We start from the raw sequence: 25,766 nt of genomic DNA, 5'->3' as shown, positions 1-25,766 counted from the left end.
CCTCGTACGGACGACCAACTGTGGCAAATGGTTCACAGAGAATGGAGAACCATCCCTCAGGACACCATCCGCACTCTTATTGACTCTGTACCTCGACGTGTTTCTGCGTGCATCGCCGCTCGCGGTGGTCCTACATCCTACTGAGTCGATGCCGTGCGCATTGTGTAACCTGCATATCGGTTTGAAATAAACATCAATTATTCATCCGTGCCGTCTCTGTTTTTTCCTCAACTTTCATCCCTTTCGAACCACTCCTCCTTGGTGTTGCATTGTCACTGTCAGTTAGTGTATATTGAAGAGCAATGGGGCCAGTACCGATCCCTGTGGTAATCCGTCACTCAGTTCGTTTTACTTATGTTGACGTATAGGTGTACTTCAATCATTCTGTTAGCCAACATATTATTCAGCAAGGTGGCAAGTGTCTTACAAGAGATTAACTTCAGGAATTTGAGGATCATTCCTTTTCGTCAGACTGTGTCATAAGCTGATGACAGATCCACGAACACTGCTACGGTCTTCTTTCGATCTTGAAATCCTCTCTCAATATGGGTGGTTAGGGCTAACACCTGGTCGGCACAGCTGCGACTTGGTCTGAAGCCAGCTTCTTCAAGAGGTATGTGCTCTAGGATTCTGGCTGAAATTCTGTTGTATATTACTCTATCCAGTAGCTTCAATGACCTCGATAATGTTGTGAGATGGATGATAAATGGGGTTAAAAGTCACAAATAGGAAAAGTCCTCTCAGTTTCAATTCCTGCATTAATGGGGTGAAAGTTTCCTTTGGGGATCATTGTAAATACCTAGGTATTAATATAATGAAATATCTTCATTCGAGTAATCACATAAATATGATTGTAAATAAAGAGTACAGATCTCTGCATATGGTTATGTGGGTATTTAGGAGTTGTAGCAAGGAGAGAGCATATAAGTCTCTGGTAAGAACCCAACTAGAGTATGGTTCCAGTGTATGGGACCCCCACCAGGATTACTTGACTGAAGAACTGGAAAAATCCAAGGAAAAGCAGCTCAATTTGTTCTGGGCGATTTCCGACAAAAGAGTAGCGTTACAAAAATGTTGCAAAGTTTGGGCTGGGAAGACTTGGGAGAAAGGAGACGAGCTGCTCGACTAAGTGGTATGTTCCGAGCTGTAAGTGGAGAGATGACATCAGTAGACCAATAAGTTTGAGTGGTGTCTTTAAACATAGGAAAGATCGCAATATGAAGATAAAGTTGGCATTGAAGAGGACAAATTGGGGTAAACATTCGTTTATAGGAAGGGAAATTAGAGATTGGAATAACTTACCAAGGGAGATGTTCAATATATTTCCAGTTTCTTTGCAATCATTTAAGAATAGGCTAGGAAAACAACAGATAAGGAATCTGCCACTTGGGTGACTGCCCTAAATGCAGATCAGTAGGGATGGATTGATCGATCGATTGATTGATTGATTGATTGATTGATTGATTGATTGATTGATTGATTGATTGATTGATTTATTGGTAGTTTATTTCAGTCACTTAATGAACATGTATTAGATTTAGATTTGTTTGATACCGGTATACATTTAAATAACTTTGTTAAGATTTTATCCAGCAAGTATTTAAAAATTCGCATCCAGCATTGTGTACGTGAACATAGCACATCTAGTATTGAACATAGGTCAGCATACACTAAATTGGCAATGTTTAAACAGCTGTAAAGAATGTGGAACTCCCAACTGTCCACTAAGAGCCTAATAACGCATCTCGTGCATAACTGTTGTGTACTATTGTACATTAAATGTTAAAACAAATCGATTTCAAATGCATTTCTCTGCTGTTGCCACGCCCATTTTCCTTCCGTTGAGACTGCCTTGGTGATCGCAATATGGTAGCCAATACTTCAGTCTCGTTCGCCTCGTTGCCAATCTAGAGTCTATATCTATGGTGGGATGGCAAGAGTGAATGGAAGTCCTCTTTTGTTACTAAGCTGAATCCCAAAGGGATAGTGGTGCCATGGCGATCAATGCAGCCAACCTGTTCAATGCTGGTATTCGCTATAATTCAATATAAAACACAGCATTTTGGAGTAAATAATTTAAGAGTTATTGCATTTTTACTGAAAAAGTGCTCACCAACCTGCAGGTACTCATACGTGGACTGCATCTACAAATGAGGACTTCCACATGTGTGTGATGACCACCCAGTCCACCATCTTATCTCATCCGTCAAGACGACGACAGCTGTCGATAAACATATGCTCTGACAAGTCTCAACCTGCCAAACATACGCCACTCTCTCTCTAGCACGTGTCAAATCAAAACGCACGCTTTTACTCAAGAACACGCTGTCATCTACGGCTAAATATAGGACTCTCTTGCACATGTGACCCATCGCTCTCATTGGAAAACATATACTCATACCACCATCTGTGGTTCGAACTGCGATCTATCAGCTATCTAAGAAACTCTCCTGCCTATATGACAGCAGTCAACATTCAAAATACGCGCTTACATTCGAAAACATGTGTTTATACAGCCATCTCTTACTCGAACTGCGCTCTATCGGCTAAGGCAGAGACAGGCTCCAGGAAGGACATTCCTGGGATCATTAATGGACAAGGGGAGTGTATATCCGAGGACTTACACAAGGTAGTAATGGCGAAATACTGAAATTTACCCATGATAACAGAAGCCATTTATAAAACTATACAAAAGTTGAAAGCTAGAAAGGCAGCTGGGTTTGATGAAATTTCTGGGGATATATTAAAGGCTATGAGTTGGGATATAGTACCATATCTGAAATACTTATTTGATTACTGTTTGCATGAAAGAGCTATACCATACGAATGGAAAGTTGCAATAATAACCCCAGTGTACAAGGGAAAATGTGACAAACGTAAAGATAAAATTTACGGTCCAATCAGCTTGACATGTGTTGTTTGTTAGCTCTGGAAAAACATTCTTCATGATAATATTATACACGTTTGAGAAATTACTAACTGGGTTGATACAAAGCAGTTCGTGTTTAGGAAAGGTTATTCCAGTGAAGTTCAACTTGTAGGATTCCAGCAAGATGTAGCCGATATTTTAGATTCAGCAGCTCAGATGGACTGTATCACAATCGACCTATCCAAGGCTTTGATAGGGTAGATCATGGAAGATTATTGACAGATGTTAAAATATCGGGTGATATCTATGACGTTCACGCTCAGGGTCAAGTTTTTGTATAAAAGGCCAGCCTGGAAACTCAGAGACACAGAGGACAAGCTAGGCAGTCACGGCGAGAGGACGTATGTGTTTCCCGCCAGGCGATCTGTACTTTCCCAGTACTAGTCAGGCAACTGTACTTGTTGGTACACTTTCGAAAGAGCTTTTGTCTGAACTGAAGCATTCCTCAGTGCTCACCGTCTCTTTCAAGAGATTTATTTCAGGAGGACTACGGCGGACAACGGCTAGGGGAGCCAGACGGAGACGAAGACGCCCGAAGAATGTGCATGGAGTTCGGGCACTTAGTCCGAAACCTCTTCAGCCGAGTGCCACCAGCGCCGGAGGATAACACGAAGCCGGAGACGCCGGCACCAGAGCCGGAGCTGGAGCAGGAGGCTCCGGAGATCGAGGTGGAGACGGAGCCATACAGGGACGGGTGTGACCCACCTAACGGTTTTTTCTTCTGCGAGGGCTACACGGAATCGGAGTACGAGGCGTTGCTCGTCTACTTCAGGCCGGGGCGCCCTGTAAATTCTGAACGGGGCCTAGTCCAGAACAGAATGCGGCGCCCTCTCCACGGAGGCACGAAGATCCCGACGACCATGTCCGTGGAGAGCTTTCTACCAGGAATCCTCATAATCGGGTATCAGGAACAGGAGCGGATGCGCGACGTAGGGAACGAGCTCTCTAGTCTCGTTTACGTCGTCCGACTACCAGGGAGGGACGGCGTGCCACGGACGAACGCCGGCACCCTCAGGAGGAGGGCCGAGACGGAGACCAGGGAGGCCATCACCCAGACGCCGAGGAGGCTAAGGCATAGGGCGGTTAACACCGGCCTAGTCCACGCCACCCAGCCGGAGACCAACGATGCCACCACCCAAGTGGTGCGCCCCACCCCGCGGAGCCGCGACTGTGCGACCCAGGCCGAGCGGTTCGGCTCTGCCAGGTGGACGCAGACCGAGGACCTGAGCCCACCAGCGGTGATTTGGTCGAAGTGGACGCAGATCAAGGCGTACCAGGAAGGGCCTATCATCCGAGCGCAATCCAGGAAGGCGCCCCGGACGGCGGGCGGCAGCACAGCAGTGGAGAAGGACGCCCCCTGCCGTTCGGAGGCTGCTATCCAGGCCCAGCCCCCCAGCCTGTCAGTCGAGGTGCAGACATCGATGTGCGCCCCACAGGACAGGGAACGCAGTCGAGTTTCGGCACATACTGACGCCACCGCCGCCAGCCAGGAGGAGAAAGACGCCGTCTCTACAGCGGGATCACCAGAAACCCCTGGGTCATCAGGCCGGGAGGAGGGCCACCAGGACGAGGCCTCTTCCCCTGCCGAGAAGACACCCCCACCCCCAGGAAGAAGACACCCCCGGTCCAGGAGGAAGAAGACGACGCCGGCCCACCAGGAGAGGGCCGCCCAGCCGCAACCCAGGACTGATCCTAGGATAGCAGCCGACCGAGGAGCTAATCAGAAGAGGACCTCAGCGGGAAGCGGCAATCAGGTGAAACCGAAACGTCCCCCTCGGCAGCAAATACAGTGTTTCCGCTGCCTGAGGTGGGGCCACCGACAGGAGAGGCGTGGGCTCTTACAAGGGAAACACCGGCAATGGTTAAGTCGCCGATCACGATGAAACTTGGAAAACACATTGAGATGCACGTAAAAAAGATGTCGGCATCAATTTTGGGTGCCAACATTCATTAGGGCGTTAACTAAGGGGCCTAAAAGTTGCAACATTTCAAATTCCGCGCGATCAGCGATGAATACATGCTGGCCAATGATGCTAAGCCGTCACACTGCGTGCCTGGAGACACGCCTCTGCACCTCCTCTCCTACACACCGCCCCTCCTTCTGGTTTGCCACCACACGTTTCCCTTCTCCCCGCGCTTGACGGCTGCTTAGCTGTTGAACGGAACCGGCTCTATACTTTGCTTCTTTTCGTACTATAATTATTGAAATACTTTAAATAACGTTCCGTTTCATACATAATGATAATAAATAACCTAAACTAATATACCCATATTTTATTCAAATGTTATATTTTCATTCCTGCCAATTCCGGTGAATTGTCACATTCGTGGGTACAACTCCGAGTTAAGTACCACCGGGTGTGGTCAAACGTTGGATGGGGTACCGCGTCCTTCCTACGCTTAAATTATTATTTACTTCTGAAACGCCTTAAAGCTGTTGGTAGTGTCCTTTAGGGTGGACATACATATGGAATTAATTAAATTAAATCACCCACCACTAAATAAATCTCCCACCTTTAAACAACGTTAAATACCTTTTTATGCAAAGAAATTACTTGTCCGGGTAGAGGATCTCAATGAATGTAATGAGATTCAGTACCTCAGGATATCAAGACCTGGTTATAGGTCCAGATCTTTTTATGTCCCCTTCCCCCACCCCCCACCTATTTCGTGCACGCTATCAGTTGTGTCAAAACGAAACGACATCGCGGACAACAACAACAACAACAATTATGAACTCCGAGTTTGAAACTACTGGTATTTTCCGTATTGCGTACTCCGGTATAAGGAATAGGCCTATAGGTAGAATGTTTTTATCTGTGCTTGTACTGAACGATTTATTTATGTTGTGCAGTGACAGGCACAACACATTTCAAACAGCAATGGTTGTTGAATATAAATAAATTTAATGCATAGACAACTTTGGCCGGCCCCGTGGTGTAGGGGTAGCGTGCCTGCCTCTTACCCGGAGGCCCCGGGTTCTATTCCCGGCCAGGTCACGGATTTTTACCTGGACCTGAGGGCTGGCTCGAGGTCCACTCAGCCTACGTGATTAGAATTGAGAAGCTATCCGACGGTAAGATAGCGGCCCCGGTCTAGAAAGCCAAGAATAACGGTCAAGAGTAATCATCGTACTGACCGCACGATACCTCGCAATCTGCAGGCCTTCGGGCTGAGCAGCGGTCGCTTGGTAGGCCAAGGCCCCTCAAGTGCTGTACTGCCATGGGGTTTGGTTTTTTATAGGCAACTTTGATATGAGTATGACATGGAATGTAGTAAAGTTTGACGTAAAAAGAAAAGCATTGAAAAATAAAAAAGTTGTGCATTTATATATGCAGTAGATATACAGTAATCACAGGCAGACTTGTAGTCTTACTTTACTGGTACTTTTGCGTTATAGCTGACGAGGGTTTATGTATTCAACAAATACCGATATTTAAGTCTCACAGTACAGTCTTCTGGGTATAATGGCAGTTACATATGCAAAAACTATGGCTATTGTACGAACTGGTACAACAACAAACAATTACAAGGCAATACAATAAATGACTCCGTATACATTACATTGGGCAAACTCCCCGTCAATAACTGATAGTAAACAAAAACAATCTTTGGTCTATTCGAAACATTAAAAAATAGTGAAAAGAAAACTGAAACAAAACACAACTAACAACAGGCACCATACTTTTTTTTTTGCTAATTGCTTTACGTCGCACAGACACAGATAAGTCTTATGGCGACGATGGGATAGGAAAGGCCTAAGAGTTGGAAGGAAACGGTTGTGGCTTTAATTAAGGTACAACCCCAGCATTTGCCTCGTGTGAAAATGGGAAACTGCGGAAAACCATCTTCAGGGCTGCCGACAGTGGGATTCAAACCAACTATCTGCCGAATGCAAGCTCACAGCCGCGCGCCTCTAACCGCACGGCCAACTCGCCCGGTGAAAATGTTTTCATGAACATTTCAGAAAACGTAAACTGACTAATACAATGTGGAGAGATATGAGGAAGGCTGATAGAGTACGGAAAGTTTAGCACCGGTTCTCTTCGACAGCTAAGAAGATGGGCAGGCGCGGGAAGAAGGGAAACATGCAGTGGCAAACCAGAAGGAGGGGCGGAGGTGTGTAGGAGAGGAGGTGCAGAGGCGTGTCTCCAGGCACGCAGTGTGCCGGCTTAGCATCAACGGCCAGCAGGTATTCATCGCTGATCGCGCGGAATTTGAAATGTCGCAACTTTTAGGCCCTTAGTTATCGCCCTAATGCATGTTGGCACCCAAAATTGATGCGACATCTTTTTTATGTGTACCTCAATGTGTTCTCCAAGTTTCATTACGATCGCTGACTTAACCACTGCCGATGTTCCCTTGTTAGTGAGGTGCAACCGTTTTGGGGGTGATCACAACTACACGGTCTGCGCAGCACTTAAAGAGGCGCCGGTGTGCGCCAGCTGCGCGGGGGGCCACCCGGGCTCTCATCGCAGTTGCCCTGTCTACCGGGCCATGGGGCGGACAGAGAGGAAGGTGGCCCAGCGTCATGACCCACCCCCATCCAGGAGACCCACGCCCAGGCGGGCTTGGCCTCATTCTCCGGAATCGGAGACTGGGTACGAGGAACCCCAAGGAATTGGAGTTGTGCGGCAGGCCCTAGCGGTACTTGACGCATGGCTCCGAAACCGGCAAGGCCCGTACTAGTCACGGCATTGCCCAGAAGGACTGATCCCCTGATTACTGGACTGGCGAGACTACGTTTCATGGCTGGTGCATGATACCTATTCTCAAATAACACAACCCCTGTACTTTTCCAGCCCACATCCTTGCATGTGCTATCAAAAGATGTCAGGTTTTACATGTAGGTTCTTTTTTATGCCTATGTGGTTTTCCCCTGACCCTTAATACCACACCTTAACACCACCTTATCAACACAAACCTTGCCTGGTAACGCGTCTAACGTGCAAACAGGCAGCTACTCCTGTAGTACCTTTCCCACTCTTCCCTGCTATCTCTTTTCTTCTTAGAAATTAATAGTATGTCGGAGGCAATGTAGATTGTGTCGATTGTCACGCAGGGGGGGCAGTCTTCGCCCCCCCCCCGAAAAAATCAACGACTCACAGCGACCGACAAGAGAGACCGGTGAAGGAATGCTACATGACGTAGTACCGGCGAGTATGCTTTGACTTAGTGCGTGGAGTGCCAAGTTCCGAACGCCTGTAATTTCGAACTCACTATCAGTAAGGCACGGCCTAGGCGAGAACTTTGTGTTAGCAGTGTAACTTTATACTCTAAAATTTTAGTCCTCTTTTAAAGGACTTCTTTCAAAGTTATAGCATTTCAGACACTTTAACATATTACTTTGCTTGCTTTAAAATGCAAGTGTTATACTTTGCTCAATGGGACATATTATTTTTATCCCGTGTGCTACATGACTGTCAGTAAACAACATAACTTACAATTTAATGAAAGAGGTTTACGCATTTGAACTTCTGCAATGACCACCTATTTAGGACTCTGTTTCTTAAAATTGCGTGCCACAAAGGAGTAGCTTTGTTACATGGCCTGCCTGCTTCCTCCAGCAAGTCAATGCTTGTTCTACATCAGACATTAGAGATTTACTTCTTTACTTGAGGTCCTAAGTGAACTTGAACACATCATATCATGACTAGAAGATCATAACCATAAATTTTGTTATTACACTGGGTGTACTTTAATGGGATAATTATTCCTGCAACATAGTATTTGTCTGTTATACATATGTTTTAGTTATCACATAATCTGTTTAATTCTTATTTGGCTGAAGATGGCCACTAAGTGGTTGAAACTAGTCCCAAGACCGATGTAATATCACTTACTTGATATATTGTATTGAAAAGGTCTTGTCAACTTATTTCTTATAATAGCACTTAAATACGGAACAAAAATGAAAGTGATGGCTTATAAGATATGCAGTAGAATGTTTCTTGAATATTACGTGCTCATTATTGTATGTGAAAGAACATAGACTGTGTAACTGAACATACGATATTATCGTGTGCGAGATAGAAGTTACAGATTCTGTTTAGACTTCACGAACTGTATTCAAACTTACAGTCTGGAGCACAGTGCATTCACCATATCGAACTTCTGCAGTTGAACAGAAGGTTTGATAGCATTGTTAAGTGGAGCCTTGGTTCAAATATCACAAGCAAAATTTCCCTACAACGTTACACTTGTTAATCATGAATCGACTGTGCTATAATACACAAACTGACGTGAGCAATTTGACGCCACATGCAGAGACTTCACCACGCGTGTCATCGTGTGAACTTCCATCGTGGGACGTCGTAGCTTCGGGGGATACGTGGTGATGGTGTTTCGGATCGTCGGGGGGCATATGGTAATGGTGTTCCTGGTAGTCGGTTGATACGTGGTACCCTGGAGTTGCGAGGACGCAGTCAGACGGAGCCAGCAACTTCAAGATCCAGAACAACTTAAAGGCGATATGCATCTGTGTTGTTTAAAAAACAGCCAGTTCGAACTTTATGAACTGTGACATCTAATTTACCTTCCAAGTTCACAAGTTACTTTCAATTTTTCAAGTCTATCAATTTCTCAAGTGACTTCCAATGTAACTTTCACGTTCGTAAGTGACTTTCAATTTCTCAAGTGACTTTCAATTTCTCAAGTGACTTTCAATTTTTCAAATAACTTCCGATTTTACACGTAAAGCCAGTGTAATATTAAGTCTTACCAGAGCTACTCCAAAGCTCAAACAAGCTTGCTAACGAGTGGAAAGAACTTTGAAGGATATTTATAGAATGCAATTGAGACTTAGCCATTTCGTTAGATATTTTTCCGGTGAATTATAACTTGAGTAATATTAATTTTACTAATTATTTCAAGAGTGAACTCTAATTAATTTACGATAATTTTTGAATTAGGCATGCAATTTAGAACATCAAGAGTGAACTTTATTAATTTTCATAATAACTCAAACTGACTAATTATTCCAAGTAGGAATTTTATTTATTTCGTTATAATTTTGAATTGAGCGTTTGCTTGAAACTTCAAGAACAAAATTTGACCATTTTACTATACCGTAATTAAATGTCAGTCATTAGCAGAATTCAAACTTCAAGAATAAACTTTATTTGCTTTGAAATATGACATTTTGATGGTATGCAAGTTCCATTTAACCAGGATTTCATGACATCACAGGGAATTCATTTACATTCATTTACATTTGCCAATAGTAATAAAAGTTAGTGTGGCCTACCGTGCAATATTTACTCAACTGCAACTCCCTCTCTGTACACTCTCCTGCTCTAAGACCGCACACGCCCTGCGTACTTCTCATGCTCGATCACGCGCGTGATTATGTGCGTGTCTGTTACTGGTACAGAGAGAGAAAGTATTAAGGGGCGACTATCGTGGCAGGCAACGAAAGGAGAGCTCATACACCACATCAAGTAATAAAGTAATAAGTGGCGATCCCAAGGTGTCAGGCCACGAAAGGAGAGCTCATACGCCGCGTTAACAGAATAATTAAACAATACTATAAAGTGGCAGGCTTCATTAACGGGAGCAAGATAGCCACTGAAATCGAGTAGTAACTTCAGTATTAAAGTTCAATACAAGGATAGTAAAGTCTGGTCAGAGACTAAGTGACAGGCTTGAATAAAGTTACTAATTCCCAAGTAACCAAGTACTATACCACTCCCACCACGGAACATTGATTTTAAAAATCTTTTGCAGTCACTCAAGTTTACGATATCTATGTTAAGCTATATGGAAAATATACTTGCTGCTATCGAAGCCCCGAGGCTTAATATGTTTTGTATTGCTTCCCCATAAATTAGGAGCATGTCAACGTATTCCTCTGTGGAAAACATGCCGAATGACAGGACCTAACCAGCGGAGTGTCCGACTCGTTGGCTGAATGGTCAGCGCACTGGCCTTCGGTTCAGAGGGTCCCGGGTTCGATTCCCGGCCGGGTCGGGGATTTTAACCTTCATTGGCTAATTTCAATGGCCCGGGGGCTGGTTGTTTGTGCTGTCCCCAACATCCCTGCAACTCACACACCACACATAACACTATCCTCCACCACAATAACACGCAGTTCCCTACAAATGGCAGATGCCGCCCACCCTCATCGGAGGGTCTGCCTTACAAGGGCTGCACTCGGCTAGAAATAGCCACACGAAATTATTACCAGCGGAGTATGCGCAGGGCACAAAATGGATAACAACGTCGTTCTACTGTTTGAATGCGACAAACGTGGTCCTGTGTTTATGTATTCGAACATCATACGAATGTAAAAAATATATGCCGTCGATTGCTAGCCCAACGCCTAGCCACATCAGCTACGCTACACTCCTGTGAACGTACTGGCAGTACGACGAGAGCAGAGTTCATACCCCATCCGGTTCGGTGTTTAAGACATTAATTACTGCACTAATATCTAGTTTTATGCGTTGATTCCCCTCTTCATTACACCCTGTCACAAGGCATAACACATTAACCTAGTGACATGTTCAAAGGACGTCGCTACATAATTTTAAGGCGTCATGTTTTGCGAGCAGACGATTTAACCTGTCGGTGGGGTTCAGAATCGTGTCCAAAATGTGCGCACTGGACATTAGTACCATACAGTACGCCTGCAGGGGAATAGCGACCTTATGACCATGTCACACGTTAGTTAGGTTACATAAAACTACATTGGAAGGGGCGGGTGAATCACACGGTATATTTTAGATAAAGTACGTGCAACTTACCGCCATACACTAAATGAATGATAATTACAAAGTTATTTCATTACATGTTTCGACTTCGTGAGAGGGAATCTAATCCACATCCTTCCGGGTGAACCGAGAACGTCTTTTCCGCCTCGGTTAGGCAGCCCTTAAATGCACTATGTCTCGCTATAAATGGTTCTAGGCCTATAAGGGAGATTTCCTCTTCTCAATTCTAAGCAATACAGTCAAATGAGACATCATAGCAGAGAAATTGATGTCATCCTACCTGTCTTTTGGCCAGCTGGAACCAAGTTTTGATGATGACCGGTAGTCTCAACCTGTGGTTTTTGTGCGTAGTCTTCACGCTGATGAACACTTCATCCAGCGCGGTGTAGTTGAGGTCGATCTGACGGGAGACATGGAGGTATGCACGCCCCTGTCAACAGATACAGAAGAGCATCGTCAGGAGCGGAGGAAATGTCGAGTCGATAGAACTACATTACTTTATATCCGTCCAGAATGAATCAGGAACTCATTCAGACCTCTATTTACAGTATATATTTTAATGCATAATAACAATAATAATACCTGATCACGAGTGAAATTCTTAGGAGATTTATCAAACCCTATGAAATTAAAACAGGACACAGTGTTCCAGACCCTGACAACCAGGCCGGTCAGTAGGCTAACAATTGAGGGAGTTAATTTCCTGGGATATTCCGAACTACCTGGGTAGTCGTGAAATTCCTAGCCTTCAGTCCGACACAAACTTGGAAACTGGAAGATTACGCGAACACCACAATTATCCGTGTATTTTAAGACGTTGATGGCAAAGTTCCAAGAATCCAGGTCCAGTAGGTATTATTGTGACGTGCTCATTCGACTGCCAGCCTTCTTCGGTACTTCAGGGAAGGATGAAGGAGTCAGGTCTCTTTTCGTCTGGTGTCTCCGTAGATTTCCTGGAAGGTGAAATTAGAACGTTTCTGTTCCGGCCGCACCACGAAGATTCTACAACTTCAACACCGCGGACAAGGAGTAGTTCCTTGTGTGGAGCAGCCAAGTGAACAGCAGTCGCGTGTTGATAGTCAACAGACGACCGGGCAAGTTGGCCGTGCGGTTAGGGGTGCGCAGTTGTGAGTTTGCATCCAGGAGATAGTGAGTTCGAACCCCACTGTCGGCAACCCTGAAAATAGTTTTCCGTGGTTTCCCATTTTCAAACTGGATAGATTCTGGGGCTGTATCTTAATTAAGGCCACTCCTAGGCCTTTCCTATCCCATCATCGCTATAAGACCTATCTGTGTCGGTGCGACGTAAAGCCAGTTGTAAACAGAAAGTGAACAGACTTTCATGGAGCTGCTGAGTGAAGTGGCTGGAGAGTGCGAAACCAAGTGAAATGTGAGACTTCTCAATCAAAATTACTGAAGAATCGCCCGTTCCAGGTAGATAACGGCACCTGAGGGCCCGTTGTGAGGGAACGAGGCTTTTGTTAATAGGCACTAATTAGTAAATTGTTGTCATTCGTGGTCAAATACTGTACAATTGCGTGAATGTGTATGTACCTATGTACCTGTGCTTCGCTAGGGAATTCTACATTGTATGCAGAATTCTAGGTTAAATAGTGTACATGTTGTGAGTAAGAAAGTATTAAATAGCATAGCTCTTAACGTTACCCCAGAAAAGCGACGGAAGTCACCACACGTCTTTCCTTAATCGAAGACTGGGTTAAGGAATTTGCATTGTAATGGAATTATCTACTATCACTCACAATCATGTTGGGGACTATTCCTTATGATAGCACGCCCACTTGCCTACTGCCAGTCACAATCGAGTTGGGCAATTTTCATTATAATGGCAGACACTCACTCTCCACATGCCTTTTTTTCATCCTCAGAAAGACTGCCTTTATGGTTTTCCAAACTGAAATCAACATAAATCATTATAATGACGTCAGTAGGAATGTCGCGATTAAAAACAATGATAAATTAAATTAAAAGCCGCACATTTTCTCACTTTTAACAAACAGTACTACGCTGCCGATCTAACAGTCGAAAGTTCTAGAGCTGGAATGACCAGGCCACATACAGCCGTGAACGCTCCTCTACCATTATTCTGTTAAGTGTGCACGCTAATAATTACAGTCAGTGCCTCAGAGTGGCGACTGAATAGCTGGAATGCTATGATGAACCAGTGTGTTACGTACCAGTAGTATCAGAAAATTCATGAACCAGAGAAATGGCATGATAAAGAAGAAAGAGATCTAATACCCTAGCTGCTTCCCGCTAATATTGAGGCAGGCTGTTTTACTCAGTACTGTACACAGCAGTATCGGAGATGAGTTGCAACATGCGAAGCAAAGCACATCACAATAAACAATGGTCAATGTACTGTTATTGTTTATTAAATGTTATGAGCTTAGTCTTCTTCCGCCTCGTGGACATTAGAGCATCTAATGCAAAGGCAGTCCTTCCTTCTTTCATCGTTCCCTTTTGTCTTTTTCTTCAAGCGATCATTCCTTTCACTCTTCTAATTTTTATAACATCTTCACATTTTTCCTTGTCGATACGGACTGATGAAAACGCGATTTTACACTTTAAGACAACAAGGACAAAAACCATCGCCAGTTAACACTATTAGACAACAGCTCCATGATAACAATGCTTGGCGATGATATGGAATAAGCAACAAATGTCTAAATTTTATTATCATGTTCGGTACGTTAAAACTGTAAAAGAAAATGATTTGAATTGAATTTGTATTCTCCATAACTTTTGTTAGATATGTAATACTTCTCGATAGGATCAATAACATAGGTATTTGAAAAAATAAATTTTAGGCACCTTCCCCTGAACTACCATCTCGTACTGCGTGAACAATATTATTTATAGCCTACATTGTAGTGCATCATTCCCGACTTAAGATACCGATTTTCATTAAATTCTCTCCAGCCATCTTCTCGTGATGCCCGTACATACGTACAAATAAGAGTTTTGTCTGTACATCGCTCAAAATGTAAAAAGGATGGTATTTCTGTATCGGTCACGTCCATAGAAACAAGGAAATGCACTTTTTAATCTTCCGTAATTTCTGTCTGTATGTATGTATGTACACGCATTACGAGGAAACGGCTGAAGACAATTTAATGAAAATCGGTATATAAAGTCAGGGAATAGTTCGCTACAATGTAGGCCATAAGTAATCTTTTTCACGCTGAGAGAAATAGTAGTTTAGGGGAAGGTCTACAATTTAATTCTCAAATATTTATGGTATGAGTGGTCCTATCTTAATTAAAATCGGTATGCAAAGTCGGGGAATAAGTCGCTACAATCTACGCCATAAATAATCTTATTCACGCTGAGAAAAATGGTAGTTTAGGGGAAGGCCTAAAATTTAATTATCAAATATTTATGTTATGAGTGGTCCTATCTTAATTAAAATCGGTATGCAGAGTCATGGAATAAGTCACTACACTATAGACCATAAATAAATTTATTCACGCTAAGTGAAATGGTAGTTTAGGGGAAGGCCCAAAATTTAATTCTCGAATATGTGTGTTATTAGTGGTCTTGTTGACAAATACTATTTAACTAACGTGCTATTAAATTTCCGATCATTTATGCCATATATTTTTACCGTACCGGCTATGGTAACGGAGATATTCATAAATATAGATTTTTGTTGCTAAGATCATATCAGCGCCGTCACAAGCAAATGGGTAAACCGAATTTAATGAAAATCGGTATGTAAAGTCGGGGAATAAGGAACTACAGTCTACGCTATAATTAATTTTATAAGACGCCCTAATATTACAGAGTCGAAAGAAAACTGAATGTCAAGGCCTACAACACAGAAAGCTCATAACATTGATCAACAATAACATTACAGTGACCATTGTTTGTTGTGATGTGCTTTGTGTTTCTGTTGCCATTCATATCCGATAGAAGGGATTACTGCTGTATACCGAGTTTTTTTTAATTTGCTCTACGTCGCGCCGACACAGATAGGACTCGCGGCGACGATGGGATACGAAAGGGCTAGGAGTGGGAAGGAAGCATCCCCTACGTTAATTACGTTACAGCCCCAGCATTTTCCAGGTGTGAAAATGGGAGACCACGGAAAACCATCTTCAGGGCTGTCGACAGTGGAGTTCGAACCCACTACCTCCCGGATCCAAGCTCACAGCTGCGCACCCCTAACCGCACAGCCAACTCACCCAGTCGTACCGAGTATAACAGCCAGCCTGAAAATTGGCGGGAAGTAGCTGAGGAGTTAGATAACTTTCTGATACTACTGATACGTAACAAACTGGTTCAACATAGCATTCAAACTATTCAATCCCTACTCTGAGGCACTGATTGGGATGAGCAGTGTGCACATTTAATGGAATAATGGCGGAGAAGTGTTCACAGCTGTCTGCGGTCTGGTCATTCCAGCACTGGAACTTTGGACTGTTAGATCGGCACCGCATTACTGTTCGTTAAAAGTGAGAAAATTGCGGTTTTTAATTTGATCGAGTATCCTATATGATAACATTGCTTTTAATCTGTACATCCCTACTGACGAATTCAGGTAGGAAAACCACAAAGACAGTCTTTCTGAGAATCCCGTAGCGAAGCACGGGTACATCAGCTAGTACAGACAGACAGACAGACAGACAGACAGACAGACAGACAGACAGACAGACAGACAGACAGACAGACAGACAGACAGACAGACAGACAGACATGACGGAAAATTTAAAAGTGCATTTCCTTGTTACTGTGGACATGACCGTTACAGAAATACCATTCTTTATTACATTCTGAGCAAAGTACAGACAAAACTCTTACTTTCTTTTTTGCTATGGGCTTTACGTCGCACCGACACCGATAGGTCTTATGACGACGATGGGATAGAAAAGGCCTAGGAGTTGGAAGGAAGCGGCCGTGGCCTTAATTAAGGTACAGCCCCAGCAAACTCCCTCTTTATATATACAGTACACACACACATATATATAATGGCTCATACGAATATAATTTGTTACAAAGAATTTTGTTTATTTCCTCCAGATCGTACAGTAATTAAACCAATCAATCCTTGCAGAGAACACATTAAACTCCAAAACAAGCAAAATTAAATAAGACACAACAAAACCTAAATATACCTCCTAATTAGCAATTAAATTAAAGTGAATTATATTAAATGAAGTGAAGTGGCGTATAGTGCTGGGAGTGTCCGAGGACAAGTTCGCCTCTCCAGGTGCAGGTCTTTTGATTTGACACCCGCAGGCGACCTGCGCGTCGTGATGAGGATGAAATGATGATGAAGACGACACATACACCCATCCCCCATGTCAGCGAAATTAACCAGTGATGGTTAAAATTCCCGACTCTGCCGGGAATCGAACCCGGAACCTCTATGACCAAAGGCCAGCACGCTAACCATTTAGCCATGGAGCCGGACATTAAATTAAATAAGCAAACAAACAAAATAAGATAAATTAGAATGAAATAATCTTCACTACGGCAAAGTGGCTCTCGGCCAACCCCTATTGGAGATCTGATCGCCATGGCAATACGGAACAAAACTAACATAATAAGCCAACATTTACATAACTTGTAAACACAAAATTACATAACAACATAAAACAAGGCAACAATTAAGCAACGGCAAAACAAAACAACATTCGAAGCTCCTATTCGGGGAACACGGCAAAACGGCAACACGGCGTAAAGAAGATAAATACCTTCGGCAATACACAACAAAATAAAATAGCACACCGGCACTCTGTGGAGGTTCATTACCTTCCCTCCATCCTGTATTGTCAGCAATATCCGTTTATTCTCTTCCTCCTCTCGCGTCACGCGTCTGAGTAAGCAGCCACTGTCATTGAGCTCTGCTCTCTCATAATCATGTCTCTCTCTACAGTTCCTTCAGTCTGCTGACTTATGCCAAACTAAGTTACAATATTCTACTTATCACTTGAAGATCATGTTCCACTGTCTCACTATTATTGAACAACACATAATTCTACACTCGCCATGTCTTCTTTTTCTCAATTCTCAAGTTACTTGATCATTCTCACCTTCCACTTTGATCACACATAATTTTTTTACTACACATAAATACTTATAAAAATGTCCACTTCTAAACCATTCGTTAGTCACCCATTCTATGATTTTTCGTTCATCCCCCTGTTTAAGCAATTCTTGCTCCCTAACACGCAATAGCTTACTTCTCACATTATTTAATGCTATGCATGCAAAGAATTTTATGAAAATACGGTGAGAAAAGCATGATTGACAGTTTGATGTAGGTTTGTAGATTATGATTCAAACTGTCCGGATCCTTGGCTGAATGGTCAGTGTAGTGGCCTTCAGATCCTAGGGACGTAGTGTAACGGATCAAACACCCGATATAGATAATTAACAACAATTGCACGCTGGACGCCAGGCTTCGAAATTAAATGTAATTTAAAGCCGAATTTAGATCTAAAAAGTACAAAACTTAATTTAATGAGACTATCCCGGTCGTGAGGTATAAGGATACTGACCATTAAATACCATGTGAAAAAACATAGGGAACCTACTGAAAGTAAATTATTTAACGATGTACAAAGAAAAAGGTTTTATTCCAAAAAAAGATGAAATTACGTAAAAACGAGTTTTTACCAAAATTAAAAGTTACTTACAGGCCAGTAAGTTTGACATGCATTGTATGTAAGCTTTGGGAAGGCATTCTTTCTGATTATATTAGACATGTTTGTGAAATTAATAACTGGTTCGATAGAAGGCAATTCGGTTTTAGGAAAGGTTATTCCACTGAAGCTCAACTTGTAGGATTCCAGCAAGATATAGCAGATACCTTGGATTCAGGAGGTCAAATGGACTGTATCGCGATTGACCTGTCTAAAGCATTTGATAGGGTGGATCATGGGAGACTACTGGCAAAAATGAGTGCAATTGGACTAGACAAAAGAGTGACTGAATGGGTTGCTATATTTCTAGATTACAATTCAATACTACACGCGCGGACTTGCGATAACAGAGATTACTAATGCTCACCGTAGGTTAATCTTTTCGTCGTCCCTCCTCCAACAGCATCATCCTCGTCATCTGCTTCATGGAATGGATTCCACCCTGAATCTATCACTCCTTATTTTGCTGAGTATCAAAAACATAGTACCAGCGTTACAATGTGCAATTCTACATCGGAATTAATTGAATAGAGAGAACGGAAAACATCCAGTCCTTCTATATTATATGAACTTGTCTTTCTAAATAATCTGAGTAAGTCTCACAGAGCCGATAAGGAATGTTGAGTAGAAGCACATCGTAGGCGATGCACTTAGATAGCAGGGTGACTCTCTAAAAGCCCGTGGATTACTTGAGAATGGAGACTCAAGAAAGCTGGATACAGAATGCAGAATCAGAATGACCTTCACCACGCCGTGTAGATCTATATAAATCCTCTTCATATTCCCACTTCCTCCCCTGATGTCACATGATATCTCGTTCCAATGAGAGTCGATATACGTCACCATCCGGTCGATATATAGATGAAGTGTCTGTCCTTGACAGAAAAAGCCCTCTTGATAGGAGCACGTGATATGGGGTAATTTAGCGTCCCAACAACGAAATGATGTATCTTCCTCTTGCTGTTGCGCACGTTTCCAAGAACCATTCAAAATTAACCTTCCTGGACTATTGCGAGATACCAAGTAGCCTGTTAGCGCAAGTCATGTCTTGACATTACCACGGAATATTCTAATATATTACAATTAAAAATTATTTCTCGTTCTTACGTACAATGACATAAATGATGATGATGGACGTTAATAATGAATAAAATTACATGTGATACACAATACATATATATACAATTAATTCGGGTGGGCAATCAAATTATGTAAATGTCGTGGCGACCACGATTATTACATTCGCCCCCTGATTCTGACATGCGTAACACATAGTGTCGGAATCACTCACAACATATTTATATATAACACAGAAAATATACTAGTTTGTCATACATCGAATCATCATTCACAGCTTGTCAAATTCACACTCCTCTCGACGTCTCATACAGTTCATCTTGCATCAGTCTATCATGTGGTATCACCTCTATCTAGACCGAAACACATTATTTACCCAACTTTAACATGCCAACCATGTATACATATATCTCGGCCTCCACGCTCTCGAGTGTTCAACTGTTCTTCAACTTCCATAAAAAATCACACATTACACAATTACAAAAACCATACCTAAAAATACTACTATACAACATCTCCTCTGATTTCTTCACACTGAAGCGTTCATCAGTTTTAAGATTGTCTTCACCAGATTAAAATGGCACAAAAAACATATAGCGCAACCACACGCTATTCAATATGTGAGAGCATCATTTCACCTGGTGTCATCCAATACCAAGTGTATCCTCACACATGACCCTACAAGCACTGTTATACACGTTCACCCACACGCCGTTGGAACATGTAACCATGCTACCGCAAGTCCTCTCATGGCACATATCCGCCTGCGATGACTCTATATTACAAAAACAAACTTTTTTACGTAGGTCTTCCTATAGGGCAGGTCTGAATTATCCCTTTTACATTTACAAAAAACTCATGGCATCACATACGCGCCGATTGACATGACTCACGTGCGCAGCAGTACAGTGAGCTCACTCCAGACAACACACCACGCCCCCCACCTGTCTACAGGCATAATCCAGAAAATCCACTTCATACATACACACTGCTGATACTGAACCCATAATTCTACGGAGAGAAAAATACTTTTTTTTCTCAACATCTATTTGATATCAAGAAGCTACTTTTATGTTTGAGGGCAGCCATGTTGCGCTCCTAAGAGCCCGATGTCGCGTGGGAAGGATCTCACGGCAAGCTCGTGAAATACCGGGACACCTCGGTGGAACTCGAGTGCCCGACAATTCTTTAAATTCATGGAATTCTACATAACGAGGGATTTTGGCAATACAGTAAATAAAGAAATAAATAAGTTAAATTATTCGTACACCCTACGTGAAGACAGAGCCCCCAGGGAAAAACTTAAAGGCAGTTAAGCCTAAGTACATGTCAGTATCAGATCAGTGCACTAGCTACACGTGCCAAGGTCAGGGGATGAAGAAAACGCGCGAAACGCACGGGCAGAAATAATTTATTTCCCCTGTTGTGAGTGTGGTAAAATTATAAGATTAACATCTAAAATAAGTGCAAGCCTGTCCGGAGTTCTGGGACAAGTCTCATCAAAATCGGTCTATTAGACGCAAAATTAGCAGATTACACAATCAAGCCTCATAGTGGGGATAGCGTCCCTTCTGAGATTATAAAAGAAACCCCCCACCGTATAATTTTCAGTGTCGATCTGGAACTTGAAGCCGCGGGAGCTTGTGCCCGTCGTCATTGGAAATTCGCGCCAGATTGATCGACAAATAATTAAATACATGTCCGTGGCTAAGGTCCAAATACTCGGGTAAGAAGATAAAGTGATTGGAAAAGTTCTGAACGTTTGCCGACGAACTAGGAAAGTGTAGGCTGGTTGAAATATACACAGCAGGTTTTATTTATATCATCTCATGTACGCTTGAAAGTGAAGAGGGTTTGGGGAAGCTATTCAATGTAGTTCTGCTCCCTTTATCTGTTGAACACCTGTTTATTGGAGTAACGGAGAAGAGACAACTCTGGGAACGAGTCAGACAGTCATAGCCGACTGCAGAACGAGGGAAGTCGTGGTGCAAGTTACAGAGAAAGTGCCTGATTTATGTGGTAATTTTAATATCGTGTGTGAGAAGGGTAGTGTTTGTAAGAGTGAGATTTTGGAAATGAAAATGTTATCTGTGAAAATGTACGGCTAAGCACGAGGTCTGCTGGTGACGATGTGACCAGAATGCTGGGAATGGTGCCATGTGCAGGTCTGTCTATATTTATATTATGTTGTAGTTAGTTTTAATTGTTCTGTCCCAACAAAATTTTCAAGATGATTGTCGGGTTGATATTCGTAATTATCAGGCGAAAGGTGTTGTAATTTTGGGTCAGCGTGTGAAAATTTCAGTGTGTAAATTTCATGTCAAGAACGGTAAATGCGACGCTTAAAATTTGGTGTTAAATGTTCGATGAGATAGTGTCCAAAGCGTGGATTTTTGGAAAGTTATAAGTGTAAATTAGTTGTGGCGAATATCTAAATTTCAAATATCAGTTGAATTCAGAAAAGTTTGTCGATAATAATAATAATAATAATAATAATAATAATAATAATAATAATAATAATAATAATAATAATAATAATAATAATAATAATGTCTACCGCGGGATAAAGAAATCTTTCTATGTGAAAATTGCATTTAACCAGTATATTTTTTTTAGGATCGCAGGCATATTTAGATAATTTCAGTGAAATTTGATAGAGTTACCGTTATTAATGGGAAGGAAATTTGGAGACATCGTGTATATCAATGATACGAAAGGTCGCTGTGTGCTCTTGGATTCTCGAGGTCTGAAAGTCGTAATGATAGTAAAGTAAGAGATGTGTTTAATAATGGTTGTTGTTTCACCAGCGGATTGAATTATGAAAAAGGGTCTTGGAAATATGAGAAAAGGGGATTGAGAGCGACGAATTTACATGTATGTGGAGATGAGAGAGATGGATGAAATGAAGCCTGGATTTTAAGTGATACCGCTGGAATAAAGCGAGGAGAATGAGTTTGAGATAGGCTATCTTTTTGAAGAGGAAGTATTTAGGAAACAGGCTGTGTTGAGGCAGGCTGTATTGTTTTCCGCTACCAATCCGAATTTGAGACGACTATTGTGTGAAGCACCGTAAAATTTTCTAGTAAAATCCCAAGTGAAACGACTCTAGTAAAATGTTAAATCTTGGTAGTAAACGTACAGCGATTTTCTACCTAAAGCCCGTTTGAATATTAAAATGATGCGACCTCAAGGATAAAAGGAGCACTTTGGACACACGGTTGGTGCTGTATTGAATTTGTTCACTGGATAGGTCATTGATATAAATAGTTGGAATTGATGATAGGCGATTTGAGAATTTCGAATGCGGTAGTGATGATTATTATTTTGAAGGCATCCACTAAATGGTAAACGTGTGTTGGGAATTTTCATTTGCTTCCCTAACACTTCAGTGCACAGGCTGAGATTGTGTTTGAGGTGGAGAATCGTTCGTCACGTATATTTATTTTTGAGTTCACGTATTGTAATGAGGTAGATACTTACTGTAAATTTTGACTTGCATTCGTTTGATAGTAAGAGACGTTGGTTCCGTCGTGCGTTATTTGTCTGACCAGATTTAGTATTAAATGTCGGAGTTGTTTCAAATTACTAGTTCGTCTGATATGTTAAGGGAGGCGTAGTACGACCCACTTTGACGCCCGACGATAGGCTTAGGACGTCACATGTTATCCTTGGAGTCACTGGTGATGAGACGTCCTAGTTCACGCCCGACGATAGAATTTGGAAGGTATCATGTACATAGTGATTAGTGTTAGGATGTACAGATTTCAAGTGAGCCCGACGATAGGTCTCGGATAGCAGCTGTACACACTCAAGTCTCAGATTAGATGTTTCTTTTTTTTTGTTGAAGTGGCCTGGACGAAGGTAGCATCTACAGTATGATATGATTATGAAGAGGGTCAATGCGTAGCTCTCCATTGAGATAAAGGGACCGCTATCGACGAGTGAGGGTTGTCCAAATGTTGGATATCGGCCCGATATAGATTAAAGATTTTTACTGTGATTCTCCGTGCGTGTTAAGCTGTAATGACTTCGAGATGTTAATTTATTTTACGGACTTTATTGTTTCCTCGTTTTGACGTCCGTTTCGTTTGATAGTGTGCGTATTGACACTTAGTGTATTAGTGTGAGACTTGAGTTGCGAATGCGGTTTCGATTCGTCAGCCAGTAACACTATTGTATTTTCAACCCTTGTGGTATTTTCATTTTATTCATCGTTAAATTTAATTAAGTAATCACTTTACAAGTAGTGTGTTGGGACAGACAATAAATAGATAGATCTGTACGGGTAGCATTGTTTTTCAGGGGAAAGAATTCCTTAAAGTTGTAGTAAATTTTAGCGTGGACTGGTAATTTTATTAAGCATAACAAACCCATTTCTAACCTGAAAATCGGTTCAATAATAATACTTTTCAAGTGACTTTCCACTTTTTAATTAACTTCAGTGTTTGGCATTTCTTCTAAATGCATGATTAGTAAGTGTTTCCTGCATTTCGCAGTTTTGTTCCTTTAGAACGACATAACGTAAGATCCTCACGGATCCTGTTGTTGTTGGTTCCTTCCGAACAGCTGTTTTGGGTGATGCACATTTAGCATCGGGATTACCTTGTCACTTAAGGGTGTCATGAATGACAAATACATGGTGGGATTTTATTTCAATTGTGAATGATGCTGTTAACTCGTAGTGAACACCATGCTTTCACATAATGTTTCGCAACCTATCCAAAGCAACTGATAGTCAGTTTGGTTCGATTAAGGGTCCATTCGGCGGGTGTTCCGTATCCGTTAAGGGTATTCGACTGGTGGATAACCTTAATTGAGAGAAAATCAGGCGTTCTACTTGTTGAAAGTCAGATTTTCCACGGATCGTGTGGATTAACTCTCAGTTCTCGTTTAGAATAATAGGTGCCCGGTTTTCAGGTCTTCCCTTTTTCAGTTTTTCAGTTTCGCTGTCCACTAACATATTAACTTCTCCGAAGCAACTCTTCCATATTGTAAGAAACAAATTGACGTTATGTAATGTGACTGTGTTTGGAACATTCAAAAATCAATAATTTATAATTTTTTTAAATTCAAGAATGCATATTAAATTCATAATGTTATCGTGATATTTCAATTTAATAAAAGATAGTAAGCACATTTTGCTCCTCATTTCAAGTAGTTAGGCTTTCTTCTGAACCCCATCGTTTGGTTAAGATCGTGACCGAATTTATCCCCGCAACGACCCATGATTTAAGAGTTCTAGATTGTTCTACTGTAGCAGCCGTGGCCGACCAACGATGGAATGGTAAGTTCAAGGGCTCAGTAAGAAGTGGCGCCCAACGTGGGGCTTAAGTCACGATAACGATGAGGAGCCCAAAGTCACGATAACGATAGGATGCCACGATAACGATAATGAAATTATATATTGAAAATAAATGTTAGAAAAAATAAATAATGTTGAGGCCTAAGCCACATTATAAATAATACAAGCGGGTGAGAACTATGGCTGAGCCACAGTTAAACGAATTATGCCCAATGAGAGTGCTAGATATTATCACGTTTAACGAGGAGCGTAACTACTTGGTAGATAATAATAATAATAACAGTCACAATGCATTTTAGGAAATCAGTACTTAAAGCTTTATTGAAGCTTATGTCATGTTGCCAATATAAATTTTGGAAGTGGTAACGCTGAATTACATTCAAAGTTTATGCGTTAACATGTCCTTTGTTTAATTAATTTACGGAAGCGAAACTATTTGGGATATATATCAAGAGTAACTTATTAACTTCAGATTTTCTTTTCATTAAACAATTTTGTGATACCAGCCACATAAACAAAATTTTATAAGACAACTGTTGGAATGTTGTCAGTTTCGGTATTAAATTATAATAGCGTTTGTATGTGAAAATGCAGTAGATAGTGAATTCTTTCCTTAGTAGTTTGGAGTATTCTGCTTGCATCAAAGCCAGCGTACTCATTATTGTATTTTTGTGATATTGTGAGATGGAAGGTCAGGCGACCTTGGAGAAGTTAATGCAGATGATAGAGGACATGAAAGTCCAGAATGAGAATTTAAGGGAGGATATGAAACTTCGTGATGAGAGGTTGGATAGTAAGATAGACGGTTTTGATAGTAAGATGGAGGATACGAAAGGGCAAATGTTAGAGAGTTTTGATAGTAAGATGGAGGACACGAAAGTCCAGAATGAGAACTTAAATAGTAAAATGGAGGATATCAAATTTCAAAGTGAATGTTTGGCAGCTAGTTTGAAAGACACTAGTGAGGAGATACAATCTAGTTTGAAAGACACTAGTGACGAGTTAAAGAGTAGTATTGTGGATACCCAGGCTAGGTGTAAAGAGTCTAGTGATGAGTTGAAGGCTGGATTGAAGAACGT

General features: G+C 41.8%; 1 protein-coding gene across 1 annotated transcript in view; it reads right to left on the bottom strand.

Annotated features, from left to right (window-relative positions):
* LOC136883389 (fringe glycosyltransferase) overlaps positions 1 to 25,766 on the bottom strand; it is a 294,226-nt gene that overhangs the window by 210,608 nt on the left and 57,852 nt on the right. Inside the window, exon 3 of the mRNA XM_067155661.2 lies at positions 11,921 to 12,070. Coding sequence (XP_067011762.2) covers positions 11,921 to 12,070 — 150 coding nt within the window. The remainder of the gene's footprint in view (positions 1 to 11,920; positions 12,071 to 25,766) is intronic.

The sequence above is a fragment of the Anabrus simplex genome, chromosome 11 (genome assembly GCF_040414725.1).
Source record: "Anabrus simplex isolate iqAnaSimp1 chromosome 11, ASM4041472v1, whole genome shotgun sequence".
NCBI classification, from domain to species: domain Eukaryota; kingdom Metazoa; phylum Arthropoda; class Insecta; order Orthoptera; family Tettigoniidae; genus Anabrus; species Anabrus simplex.
Note: the sequence above shows the minus strand (reverse complement) of the source record. Positions and strands in the feature narration are given on the sequence as shown.